General features: G+C 38.0%; 1 protein-coding gene across 4 annotated transcripts in view; it reads right to left on the reverse strand.

The window, feature by feature from the left end:
* Positions 1 to 923: 923 nt before the first annotated feature.
* Positions 924 to 14,626, reverse strand: part of LOC131070756 (protein CELLULOSE SYNTHASE INTERACTIVE 1) — a 77,237-nt gene continuing 63,534 nt past the window's right edge. For all 4 annotated transcript variants that reach the window (XM_058006394.2, XM_058006395.2, XM_058006396.2 and 1 more), the window contains 5 exons: positions 10,062 to 13,137; positions 7,048 to 9,592; positions 2,178 to 2,632; positions 1,880 to 1,996; positions 924 to 1,765 (listed from right to left, as the gene is read on the reverse strand). In XM_058006394.2, the coding sequence (XP_057862377.2) occupies positions 1,622 to 1,765; positions 1,880 to 1,996; positions 2,178 to 2,632; positions 7,048 to 9,592; positions 10,062 to 13,137 (6,337 nt within the window). In that variant the 3' untranslated portion in view covers positions 924 to 1,621. The remainder of the gene's footprint in view (positions 1,766 to 1,879; positions 1,997 to 2,177; positions 2,633 to 7,047; positions 9,593 to 10,061; positions 13,138 to 14,626) is intronic.

Genomic DNA, 14,626 nt, shown 5'->3' on the forward strand with positions numbered 1-14,626 from the left:
CCAACTTTCATTATATTTCGTGTATAAGTTTTCATTCATTTATTCCTATTGTTTATTCACCTATCATCTTATGGATTGTGACAAATTGATGAATTAATTTAGTAACTGGCATTATGCTTTGGATCATTCCTACCAGTGGTAAGGAAATCCATCTTCTGGGTCAATTTAAGATCAGAAACAATCTACCGTAACGCCTTTACGGCTAATTGTTTTGGAGAAAAATGATCCAAGCAGTGTGATGAGTTGAATCATACAATAAAAACTGTTATTTGTAATTATCTGCAGGTCCAGTTTCACGCTGAGATGACAAACTAGTAACTGGCGTTGTACCATGTTATAACTTGACTCATCCCTGCAAGTAGTAATACAGCTCATCTTCTGGATCAATTCAAGCTCAGAAACCATACACTGTAACATCTATTTGCAGCTATTTCCAGTCTGCATGATTAATTGAATACCAGAATCGTATATTAATAACTCGCCTAACTCGTGAGTTCTCGTGAAATAAAACTCTACGAATCACTCACCCAAAAACTCGGGGGCAACTTTTTCTTGAAAATCGATGAGTTAATTGCCAAGCGCGCGGCAAAACTCAGCAAAAAACTCGCTCGAAGCTGTAAAGACACCATATGAAAGATATGGAATGCAGGAATCGCGCCGTTTTAAGATACCCTCGACCAAGCACATCCCAAATGCCAAAAAAGGGCAAATCCCGTACGCACATTTTCCAGTAGCCGTCCGTCAAGGGCACGTCGTCTGATCGGGAGTAGCTGATTAAATGTCTGCTGTTAGTTTGTGTATGGGAGAGTTTCAGGCATTTTCCATCATGAATGGACAGTTTACAATCACTTGCTGAGTTTTGGCAAGTTCTTCCAAGGTCGCCTAGTCCAGTTAGTTTCGCTGAGTCACAAATATTTAAACTATGACCAGAATAAAACAGTTATTTATATTTATTGGCAGGTCCAGAATCTTTCCAGACATAATTATAATTACATGCACATTTATGAAAGTGAATGTTGTAAATTCTTATAACACATAATTTCTTATGGAACAGTGTACAGAACCGTACACTCCGAAATTCAAATCTTGATTTCATTGTTCAAGAAAATAGAGGTCCAGTAGAAAGTAATTGACCTCCTTACTATTCGTAGAAATAAATACAATTTATGTGGACTTGTACAATTTATGTGCTTATGCCATGAGGAAACTGAGAAAGAATGACATGAGAGATGTGTGCCTTCTTTCCATTGGAATCATGCACAGTATTATTGAACTTCAACAACGTAGCAGCTTGTCACGTGAAGCTTAATGTTAAGAGTTTTTCCCAAAGCGATCATGCTGCACTCAATCCAGTAAGCAGGCTGCCTCTGAAAGCCTAATACTTGACAGAATACTATCCAAGCAGCAACAACATCAATGCCTCTCAGATAATATAGGATTGGCACTGTCTGTGGAAAGAAATGAAATCGACTGATGGCAGACATGCAGAGTTTGCATAATCTAGTACATATTTTCGTTACATGCTCTCCATTCTCAACTCTAGAGACAGAAAAATGCCATGTGTAGCAACTCTTAGTGATTACAAAGCGCAAAAAGCTTGTGAGGGGATACTATATTTAAGTCACCTGTTGGACCACTGAAATTCTATCTCGAGTGTTCGTGATGTACCATCACGGTTGCTATCAGGGATTAATGTATACTGGCCACTTATCGTTCCCAACATTACCACTCGGTCTATCTGAATAGCCACTTTTCCAAGAGCAACCTGAAAGTAAGGAACATAAATTGGTCAGGAACCTTTTTTTCTGTAAGATTTTTTGAAGCATTTATATTTCAGATTAGCCATCAGTAATGTCTTAACAAAAGAAATATAGCTCACCTTTCCAAAGGTATTCTTGCTCTTGCAAGAAATAATAAGTTTTTGACCCTTAGGAGGCATGTCAAATGCCCAAGCAAATCCTTGCTTCCATTCTGGTGAGGTATTTTGATTTACCACCTGTGAGATTCAAGATCTGAGTTAGAAAGTCCGTTTTTAACAATATATTCTGTTACTAAATCAAAAGGACATTTATACGGGTTTTTAATAGGACTGTTGTAAAGATGATAAAGAAAATTATGGAAAACGAGAAGTATATTTTCAACTAACACCTGAAAAGAAGAAGATATATGCAACTCACTTTGGTTTCTCTAGGAGGACCATTGCCAAATGTTAGTTTACAGTATGCATTAGTACTAGCCATAGCCTGTTTCAAGTTATTGCCTCGCTTTATGGTAACAGTCAAGGTTCCTGGCAAATATTGTAACAAGCTTTCAGCTTTCTCCTGGAATCGAGGGAGACCAGACTTGACGAGCAATTGTAGTATGGGAATTGCCTCTGCTGCAGCCATAGCCTGTGCTTTGCCAACATCCACAGGACTAGACGCCCATGAATGCTTTAGCAAACATAATGCATCCAAAGCAGCCTCTTGAGTTGATTCTATTCCAGCCTGTAGAGCACCAACCAAATGTGGGATGCAAAGGGTGGCCACTTCTGTTTCACGAAGTCTTGAAAAGTTACTGAAAATAGCATAAATAGCCCTGACAACATCTTCATTGACAGTGGCCGTTGCCCAAAGTTCCTTTTCCAATACCACTGCCACAGAAAATCAGATTCCATAAGAGGAAAATTTAAAGCATTTTATCCTACGTTCCATTGCTATTGTCCACACTGATTGCAAAGAAGAATAAAAAGGCCAAAACTGAGTAAATCATCTTCTAAAAATTACCGTCCAAAATTTTATTCAAACAGTTTGGTGAAGGGAGTGGAAATTGGATGAAAAAAATAGAGAAGTACGTTTACTCAGTTAAGCCTTATGGTGGTCTTATAAAATAAAACTAAGGGCAAATATTTCATGAGAATACTATGTGCAACATTTTTGAAGTAGATGAGAAAAAGATAGGGTTCTAAATAAAGAAGAAAGAAGTTCAAATTCATGATTAAACTAAATGAGAAGAAGAAAAAAATACCTCAACTTTAGAAAAAAAATTCCTTTCACCAAGAATTGAAAAATGCATCTCCAAATGAATTACTTGGGATACCTCTTAAGAGAGTTTAAAATTTTACCAAGAGTTCAACCTATGTCTAAGCCATATTATAGAATGAATGCAACCAAATTAATAGAACTAAAATTGCAATTAGAGGAATTATTAAGAAAGAGACTAATTAAACTAAGTGTATTGCTATGAAGAACGCCAAGATGGAACCTTAAGATTATGATGGTTCAATGGGACTCCTATGCTGAGATGGTATTTGAGAAAGCTGGCACATAAACCAACCTCAGCTCAATGTTGACAAAACACTTTCAGATCATCAACATAATTCAATACGTAACTAAAAAAGTATAGGTCGGGGCATATTCAACTCCACCAGAACTATGTTATAAGAATATAAATGTCTACAAGTGACCAAATTTAAGTCAATAGATGGACTTGAGAATACACCAGTTTACAAAAGCATGTCCTAAGAAGATAGCACTCTTGGGAAGCAAAAATATAGGAACAAATGCACTAGAAATAAAATGAAGCAGTGCAACAATGACACAGGTCATTAATAAACCGATACATATGGTCATGTGGGGGGAAAAAACTCTACAAAGAGAAATGGCTGATGAAGACTGGAAGACTAGGATACAAATTACTTTAAATATCTCTATCAGAGCCTGAAGGAAGGAATCGCTGGTGACATCATTGACTGCTGAAAAAGAAGAGAGGTGAGACAAACAAATATTGAATTTGACATAAACTTTCTGACATGTTTGTCAACTGCAGTCAAAAGCGAGAGGAGAGTCACATTTATATTGACCTTTAAAATATAACCTTTTCCCTTTCAATCCAGGAGTCTCTTATATTAACTCAATGGACCCTCCTGTAAACAGTTTCTCTTTCCATAACTAGACAACTTCTTGACCACTTAAATTTCATGAGCAACTCAGCTTCAGCCAAATGGTCTGTGGTCATTGGGCATTGAAAGCGCAAGGGAGGGAGAAAGAGTGAATATACTCTTTTTCCCATTATTACTTGGTGTCAGAATGCAATTGCTGCATGAATACTATCGAACACTTTAAATGCCTGATGACCACATACCATTTGGCCGAAGCTGACGTGCTCATATACTGACACAGAGTTTTTGCCATTCTTGCTTGGTGACAGAATGTAATTGCTGCATGAATATTATTACTTAAGCTGAGTTGCTCATATATGTATGAGAGAGAGTAATACTCAATAATATTCATGCAGCGATTGCATTTCTGACACCAAGCAAGAATGGCAAAAACTGTGTCAGGATATATATATATATATATATATATATAGTAAGAATGACAAAAAGATTATTACTCTCTTTTATATATATTATTGAGTGCTTTAAATGCTTGACAGCCACAGTCAATTTGGCAGAAGCTAAGTTGCTTGTATATATATAGTTTGTCATAGCACATGTAATATACATCCTTCATGAATCATCTGGATCAGATTATTATATTTTAGCTATGACTTGAGTTCACATTGATATTGATGTTGCTGATATTTGCATTATTTCAGTTTGTGATTGCATTTAGATTAAATTTGTCCTTGAGTTACTTTATTTTTCAAGTTTTGAGGTCTAATGGACAACTATAGTTGTTTGAAAACTCTTCTAGCTTTGTCAATGTTTTGTGAGAAAATCAAGCCTTTCCCCATCAGTCCCTTTATGCATGATGAATCCATTGTATGTTATCTAATATTAATCCTTTTATTTCTGGGGTAAATGCATCTTATATAACATCTATGAAAATAAGAGTTGCATCACTTGAACAAGGATTGAAATCCTCTCCTCTCCCTCTAAGCAAGGAATAAAAGCACACAAGCCTGTGCCCCATCATGAAAGTAATTGATATCTCTACAAGACCACATATAGTTTACTCTGACAAGGCCAGGTCTTGCTTAAATGTGTCAACTTCCCTAAGACAATAGGAAAGTGTCCTCCCGTACATCCTCTCTTCCATAATACATCAATGGCTGCCAGGAGCATGACATCAAATCCTGCAACTGCAATCCATAAATTCAAAAGAGAGGACCCCTATAAGCAAGGAAAAATGAAAAGGAGGCTGGATTCAGACTATGACCACATCCAAGACATATTGGCAGTGAAGCTGCTCAAAAGGACATAACTGTGTCTTCTTTTCCACAGAGAATGAAAAAGCATCTGAAACAGCAGCTTTGTGCAATCATGTTTTCACTGCCCCAATTGGATGAAGAGTTAGCCTTCCAAAGAAGAAGAGCAATCACTGAATGGTCTGCAAACGCTTTTACACTTCTTATTCAGATGTAGAGCAATAGCTGAGGTATCTAACTTGCATATACAAGTCCTTTGACACAATGCTATAAATTGCCTTTCCATTCCTCCAACAAGAGCCTGATCCTTAAACTTGCAATTTGAAGAGACAACCTTTAGGGACTATTTTGCAAAGCTCTTACTAAGCTGGTTTGCTCATTGCACTTAACTTTTGGGCCCAGTCTAAATCACACCAAGTGTGCTATTTCTGCAAGTCCAGAGTCAATAAATCCTCCCAGAAAGATAATCCTTTTCTTGTCAATCTTTAACCCACAAAAGAAGGCAAAAAACTAATCAGTCCTCGAGGCACATAGAAATTCCAGGTAGGTTGTGAAGCTGGTAATAAGCATAAGGTCCCCTATATTCCGGATAAAGACATCTAGAAGGCACTTTTCAAAGTGGCTCTGATTTGATTGAGCAGTTTTGATTGGACAAGAGTGATTTCCTTTGTCATTGCCAGTTATATCACAGGTTTGAAAGATCCTTAACCATTGAATATGATAGGCAGTATTCCTTTTGGTAATTCAATTCTGTTTTCAGCATCTCGTCTTCAAAATGAGGCGTCAATAACTTTTGACATAAAGCAAAAATTAATGGGTTGAACATTTATTTGAAACACCTGGAAGTCTAGTATGCGATAAAAATTAGTAATACAATAACCTTATTAGAAATTATAGTGACTCAACAAGAAGACTTGTTTTGCAAGGGAAGAGGTACTTTGTGATTTATAGACTCCTTAATCACTATGTTATTCCTCTTCATATTATCTAAAGAGTGGAAATTTACAATTTATATCCTAAATTGATTTTTGAGTTTTCTTCACATATGTTTGTAATCTTAGATCGATATATACTATATAGTTTTCAATGCTTTTACAGGCAACCAAACTAGGGAAACCAGATTTGTGGTATCAGCTATTGTTGCAGAGATTTTTTTGGGGGTACTAAATATACAACCAAAGGATGACAAAAGAAGAATGGAGTCTGTATGCATGCGATCTTTATGGAGAACATGCGATGGGTGAGAATGGTATATTTTAAGTGTCACAAACGGGGACAGTGCAGGCCAAACAGGATATGGCACTTTAAAAATGCAGAATGGCAAATTGGATGTGATAGGAAAAGTGCAATGAATGAATGACAGAGACAGACAGAAAATAGCCTAGAATATAATGTCAAAAACTTGGGCAGCTGGGTAATGGGGGTAGAGGGTCTAGCAGTAGCTGTGAGGAAAAATGGTATTGGCTGCAGAACGTGAAACCCAGTTGTCAAGTGAACAAACTGCAATTGGAGAATTGGAAGATGACGTATGATCTTAAATGAAGGGAAAAAAATTCTGAGCTTAGTCATGCCCCACTCCATCTGTAACAGGATGTTAATAAATTCCAAGTTGGATCAGATAAATAAAAACACCTAAAGAATGAATATGAATGTTGTTGAGGGCATATTATGTATACTGATTTATTGTTAATATATTTCATATGTTTAAAAATTTAAATTTATTACTTGTATAATTTTTTAAGTATTGTCCTTTATTGTTAATAATTAGATTTTAACAAGATTACACTATTATCATGTTTTCAAAAGAAAATGTGTATCCTATTTGAAATTACAAACCTCAAAGAATCAAGTGGAATTAAAAATGAAAATTGAGATAAATAATCTTCATGTTTCCGACCATATTGGAGCCTCTCTTACCTGTCAAAGAGTGTAAGATTTCACTAGAAACATATTCTTTGAGTACATGACTGGAGAACAGAAGTTTTATCAGCAATGCTGCTTGTGCAGATATCTCTGAATTATTTGAAGTTAAAAGCTCTTGCACAACCTGTATACCACCTGCCTCTGCAACTGCACGCCTATTTGTCCTACTGTGTGCAACTAAATTCTGCAATGCACATATTGCAACCATTTGCATATCTTCTGTAGGCTGATCCTCAAGCAGACTAACCAGTGCACGGCATGCTGAGACAGAATCACTTGTCCGGGCTAGTCCATCATGCTGGAAAAGATCACCAAGTGCAAGAGCAGCTAATAATCTGGCAGGCTGGGCTCTAGTCTGTGGATCAAGAAGATACTGTGACAGAGGAGAAATTGCATGCTTGGCTACTTTCATTTCTCGCACTTTGCTATTGTTGAACAAGGCCTCTAGTAGACCAGATGCTACTTCCTCACATTGGTGACACCTTAAAAGCCCCAACAGTGACTTTACAATCCCAGCTTCTGCCATCATTTCAGCACTGGAAGCATCATCTTTTTCTAGAACAACTAGTGCTTTGAGAGCTACTGCAACAGTTGTCTCGGAGCTTGATCGCAACAGCTCAACTAGAACAGAAAGAGGCACCTTAAAATAGTATTGTGAACTAAAACGCAAAACATTTGAAATTACTGAGGCAGCTGATTCCCATAATGAATGCGGTGGTCTTGGATCAACTTGTAAGATGACCTTTGATAGCTCCATAATGCCACCAGCTTCGGCAATTGCATTTGGCCAACTGATAGATGCGTTTTCCAGTGCCTTGATTGACTTCTCCTGTAAGCTCTGAATACCAATACCCGCAAGCCGTACAAGTGGAACAACAGCATGCTGTGTTAAAGTATCACGTTGAAAATACTCGTGAGCAAGAAGATGCGATAGTAGTTCAGCACCATGTTGTTGTACGGTTTGAGATGGTGATTCAAGAAGCATAACTAATGGCTCAATGGCCTGATTCGGTGTAAGTTTCAAGTCAAGAGAGCCTTGATGTTTCTTCAAGATATTTACAATTGCTTGCAGTGCACTATTCTGTCCCCATGTACTCAACTCTGGGTGAGTCAAAGCTATAAAAAGAGGCTCCACTAGCCTGGAAGCAACTGCAGCCTTGGCAATACTGCTTGTAGTTGTTAAAATCCGAAATAGCTCTGAAATAAGAGCACAAAGAGAATCAGGAACAACTGGCATAACTTCCAAAGCATAATCAATTACACCAGCTTTAACCATGTCAATCTTGCAAAGTGAGTGGTCCTTTGCCAACTTGATCAGAGCACTAATGGCTGCCTCAAGTAATGGATAACTTGTACTAGACACTAATTGAACAAGAGGTATCACAGCACCACAAGCCACAACACATTCTGCCTGTTGTTTGTCATCCAACAGCTTATCTAGTGCACAAGCCCCTGCTTGCTGAACTGCAATGTGATCTGTCTTCAGGAGTTCTACAAGAGATTCGATACAATTAGAGGCCACAGATGTAGTTTCTACCGTGGAGTTCCTGAATAAAACACAGAAAAGTTGTGCCGCACTTTCCTTCAATCGCAAGGAACAGGAAGTTGATAAAATCTTGCGTAAGCATTCCACAGGATTGTTTTCATCATCTGCAATGGCTAGTGCCCTGGCAGGATTTTCAAATGATAACTTGATAAGGGCATTGATTGCAGCTTCTTGTTCTTTCTCAGATCCTGTGATAAGAATTTCCACCAATGGTTTAACAGCTTTCTTTGATGTATCACTGGATTTTATCTTTTTGGCATCCAGAATTTCTTCAAGAGCTCTAGTTGCATTATATCTAGCACCCCGTGAACCTAATCGCAGAACTGCTACAAGCTGGCTTGCAGCACCTTTTGCTGCTTCATGATGCCGAAGCTCATAATTTTCAAATAGGATTCGCAACAACTCTGTGCCAGCTTCTTCTATTGAATCTTGAGGACCTAATGATATATACCTGGTTATAGCTTCCAAAGCTCCTGCATCTGCCATAGCAAGTTTGTTTGCATCACTGCTTATAGCAATCTGGGATAGAATGTTGAGTGCTAATGGAGGTGCACCTGGGCGATCTGGCATGGGCCTTAGTAGTTCAACTAAAGCAGGTATTGATTTTCGAGCAGTTGCATTCACCCTAATTTCATCCACCTGGAAAAGCTGTTCTAGAACTACTTGATCAGGATGATGCACTAAAGAGAATTCATCTGATAACATCTCAAGATTGGCTATGTCACTGTCCATGGTACCAAGAAATGGGATTAGACTTCCAGCTGCTCCAGAATTTGCAACTGCAAGAAGTGTCCCCTTCTTTCCATTGCAAACAAGACTAGCCAATGCTTGTGCAGCAAAGTATTTGTTGATTACTTCTTCAGAACTTAACAAATGAGTAAGAGATGCTATTGCACGCATTGTAGCAGCAGTCTCAATGACTTTTCTGTCTTGGAACAAGAGTGCCAACAATAATGCACCAACCCAAATGCCTTCATTGACCTCCACCTGTGCCTGGTAAAAATAAAAGAAGCTCTCTACCTTAATAACAGAAACCTTAAGAGATCGCCTCTGGAGGGCATTGAAGAGCTCACAAAATGAGCTAGAATAAACAAAATTTTAATAATAAAAGAGTGCCTTAGAAAGCTCTCAATAATAAGAGATGAGAATTGTTAGAAGATGAAAAAAAATTAATTGTCATAGCATACCGATATTTTCTTTAAGCCTGCATAGACTTCAATTCAAACCAAACTTTAATAAACACTAGCAGTTCAATATTATTAGTTGATTTAAATGAAATAGCAAGTAGTCTGGCCAAAACTATATAAATTTTAATTCATTCCCACAATCAAAAGTCCACCATGTGACAAATAAAAATGTAAAGCAAAAATGTGCATCCAAGGAGAAAGAAGTTATATGTTGATATTAAACATGCATGAAGATGGAGGAAGAAAAGAAAGTCTGAATTGAGAGAAAATCATACCTGACATGAATTTGAAGAGTAAGATGATAGTTTATGAGTCAGGATCTCAACTGTGCCTGCCTCCATGATAGCAATTTTACATGCGTCATCATGTGATGCAAATATGGATAGCAACCACAGTGCAAAGTTAGCTGCTGTGACAGATTGAGGATCAAGATCTGAAAGTGGTTCAACCTTGGCTTCTCCATCCAATTCCATGAGCCTTTCTTGGCTATTGTACTTTCTATTTTCCTCAGTTTTAACAAATTCACAATCACTAATGTCTGCACTTATCTTAAGCATATCAACAAGACAGTGGACAAGCTCTCTGAAGTTTCCTGATCCATTAAGAGCTTCCATTGTTTTCTGCTTGTGTTGTTTGGCAGCGCAAATAAGAACAGCAGTTCCTCCAACTTTCACTTCCAAACTGGAAGAATGTAAAATACAATCACAAAGTCCATTAATGCAACTTGATGCTTTTGTAACCATGTCTCCAAGAACTACAGGTGTGACTCGACACAGTTTAGAAAGAATTTCAATTGCCTTTTCTTGTACTGGTGGAATGCCAACTTCCAAACATGTAACCAATGGCTGCAAGCAGTTAGGTGCTTCCACAAGTACTTCCCATAGAGGATGATTCACTGCTCCACCATGTTGTTCTTTGCACAATAAGGAAAGTGCTTCAAGTACCTTCTCTTTAATCTTATCTTTCAAATTTGTATTAGAAAGGAAAGAGACCAGATGAAGAACAGTTCCAAAGCGGTGAATTGCCTCAATGAATACATGATCAACTGGCCCATGACATATTAATCTAGCTAATGCATCTGCCGCTTGTTGCTTTCCTCTGAGAGTCCCTTCCATTAATACTCTCGTCAATGGAGGAATAACATCATCTGCGATAGCTTCATTAGCGATTTGTCCATCTAATAGAAGATTAGCTAAAGCAGCTATTCCCATCTCTACAGCAGATATGCTTGGAGATTTTGTGAGATTAAATAATGGTATAATTGCATCTTTCGCAAGAAAAGACATCTGCTTATTAGTTTCAATTGATACAAAAAGGGCTGCAAGTGCTCTGGCAGATTGAATGGCAATACGCTCCGTTCCACTGTGTAGCAAACTAATCAAAGGGCCAATGATCTCCAGTTTATCAAGACTTGCAGAAATGCCTTTGTGGACATCAAAAACATCAGCCAGAACAGATGCAGCTTTCTCTTGGATATCCAAATTAGCAGATCCAAGCAAATTCAAGACCACATGAAGGCTTTTGTTAGCAGCAGCTCCGTCAGAAACCAGGTCTTCAAGAGATGCCAATGAAAGCATATGGCCCAACACATCGAGTATGTGCACCTTTAACTCTGGATGATCTCCTGAAAGTAAACTCCTCAACTGGCTGAAAGTATTAGGATTCGAATCCTCAATTAGTTGCCTAAGTGCCTCTGAAGCAATTTCTTGACCTTTGGTACTAGAATCTTTCAGCAGGCATAAGAAGGCTGGAACAGCTTCTGCACTCTGGACACAAGCACGAATATCTCTACTATGACAAATTAAATTTCGTAACACGAGAGCAGCATCTTCTTTTGCTTTCACAGAGCCTGTTTCAAGCAGTTGCACAAGTGGAGGTATTCCACCTGCAGCTGTTATAGCCCACTTGCCCTCATCAGCTTCTAGAGATATAATAGAAAGTAGAGCAACAGCATGTTCTTGTTGTTGCCTACTAGATAAACTCAGCAGTGATATCAACAGCTGAACCCCTTCTCGTCCTCTAAGAGATTGCCAGATATCTGAACTAGTAGTACACAAGATTTTTAATGAGTGTGTGAGCTCTCTGCGCACTTCAATACTAGCCCCTATAAGCAGACCAATGAGCAACTTTTTTGCTTCTGCATGATACAAATGCCTATGGAAGTAAACATTGCCGTACAAACCAGCCAAGGCTTCAATTGCATGTTTTTGCACAAGCCTTGGCACGTCTGGCTTGAGTTGTGTGATTAGTAGGCCCTCCAATTCAACCACATTTATGGAATCTTCTGAGTCTGAATCAGAAAACATCATCAGTACATAAGCCAAAGCACCAATTGTGTCAACAAGTTGAATACCATTACTGCCACTTCTGATGGTTTCTCCGAGACTGCAAACTACAGAAGACATACTCCCCAAAATATTAGCTAATGCCTTCATGGCATTCTCTTGCAAGGCTTGGGCAGATTCTCCATACAGAGACTCCTTGGAAGGTGCTGCAATTGCACCAATCAGAAGTGGAATGCCACCTGCATCCTCTAGAGATTTCCTTGCACTCTTTAACTTGGAGGTAAGAGCTTGCAATGCACCAACTGCCTCAGCACGTACAGAGGTCTCATTTTTGGAATCTAAAAGCTTAAGCAGAGATTTAACAGCACCAGCCTCATCCACTAGAACACTGCTAGTTTCAGAACCCAAAATCAGATTAGCCAAGAGAAAAGATGCATTGGCTTGAGCAACTGGATTGCCAGAAAAGAGTAATCTCACAAGGATTTCCACTCCACCAACCTCAATAGTTACTTTCCAGAATCCTTCGGTATTATTACATAAATTCTTTAATGCCCCAGTTAGAAGACCGTCGACAAACTTGTCTTGATTGCAATTCATACCAAGTTGATCCCACAGACAGGTGACTACACCCTCAGTCACAAATATCTTGCTCCCAACATGATCTGTCAGACTGCCATACGAAACAGCATATATGGCCTCTCCAGCTGCTTTCTGTGCTTCTACCGACCCAAGTTTTAACAGTCCAAGCAAAGGAGGAATGCAACCTCCAAGCAGAACTTTGATTCTTAACTCCTCTTCTTGACATAGGACCCCTAAAATTGAAGCTACATTGATCTTGGCAGTGGATGTTCCAGATTTAAGGAGTGCAACAAGCAAAGGAATTGCCTGTGAATGAGAGCAAATTGCTATCCTTGCATCCTTCCCTGACTTTGCTATATTCAGAAGCCGTTGGGTGATCAGCTCCTTCTCATGAGTAGTGGAAGAACTTGTGCGTAGTTGTTCAATGAACTGTGCAACATTTGCCCATATACCATCAGGGTCTTCCAACCCTACTCCATTTTGGTTCCTGCAAAATTAACAAAATTCTAATTAATGACTTAAAAGAAATATATTGAATGATCAAAGTGAATGGAAGCAATCCAGAAAATAAAAACATCAAGTATTGCTGCTTACTGTGAACAGTCACTAAAACATCAGGGGCTTAAAATTTGAGGTATTTTGTAATTTTCATGAGTATTATTTTCAAATGTTTGACTAAACAATATGTAAAGCTTGATGAAACTATTTCCCATATACATTTACTATATTACCAGTTTCATCAACTCAATTGTAAAAAGTGCACAGAAAGTAGTTTTCCCATTTATTTTTATTTGTTTATTAAATTATAATCAAGCATCCTTTTCTTTTCCTTTTTCCTATACCAAACCCCCAAGAATATTTTGAATGTTATTATTTATATAACACAAACATGTAATGTTTAATAAGATTTATTCTGACAGACCATTCCATCACAAGCTAAATCTGAAAACTACAAAATAATTAGCAGACCTAAGTAAATAGCATTTGCTCCCATAGTGAGTTAGGTGAGAATAGCCTGTCAGATTAAATTGTTTTAGCCTTCCCCCTCCACATCTCACCGGGATTCATATAATTTAACTTTGATGGAGCAACAAAAATAATCCTAGTCCTACAGAGAGTGGTGGGAGATTTACAGACCCAGATAGTCGGTCAATATTAATTTTCATGGTAGATGTTACAAGGAAACCAACCACCAAGCCAAACAATGGCTATGATGAAAGGCCTCCAGCTAGTCATCATCTGAGGCTGGAAATACTTAGTTGTATAAGGGGATTTTGTCATTAATGATGTGAACAAGAGCAGTGAGCCACAACTTGGAAATTACTACATTGTTGAAGAGATGAAATAACAAAATTGCAGACTTAGCAGCAAACAATGGTGTTGGACAAAAGGATTTGGATGGAGCTCAAATAAGTTTTGGATTGCCACTTTACCCACCAGAGTTTTAGATCAATTCTTTTCTGCCCCTCTAATTAATCATTCCCATTTGAATATTTCAAATGGAGGGGGCGTATGGCTACCAGGGGCCTACATTATTCACTGCATTAAGCATATACCTAAGAATAGCATCTATGCAGGTTGCCACCTTTGGCTTTTTCAGACTTGTCTTCGTCTCTCGTAAGTTACTTTCCTATTTGTAGAAATTTTGATTCAAAAGTTTTCTTGCTCATCTTTTTGTCTTTCTGTTGGTAAATTTGTCATTGATGTCAAACCATTGAAGCAACTTCATATACAAAGATTTGCAGATGTTGAGTTTCGTGTTACCAGGATTGACCATGTTATTGATCTGAAGACAGTATTTTTGTATGTTGGTAATCTGCATATTGTATATATCTTTCAAATATATTTTGTACAATGTTATTTCTAGTAGCATGCAGAAGATATACTTACAGAGTTACCATAAATGGCAAACAAAAAGAATAAATGATTGTGAGAGCATTGTTCAGGTCAATGTCTTCAATCAGAACAGAACCCGC

Source organism: Cryptomeria japonica, chromosome 2 (genome assembly GCF_030272615.1).
Source record: "Cryptomeria japonica chromosome 2, Sugi_1.0, whole genome shotgun sequence".
Classification (NCBI taxonomy): domain Eukaryota; kingdom Viridiplantae; phylum Streptophyta; class Pinopsida; order Cupressales; family Cupressaceae; genus Cryptomeria; species Cryptomeria japonica.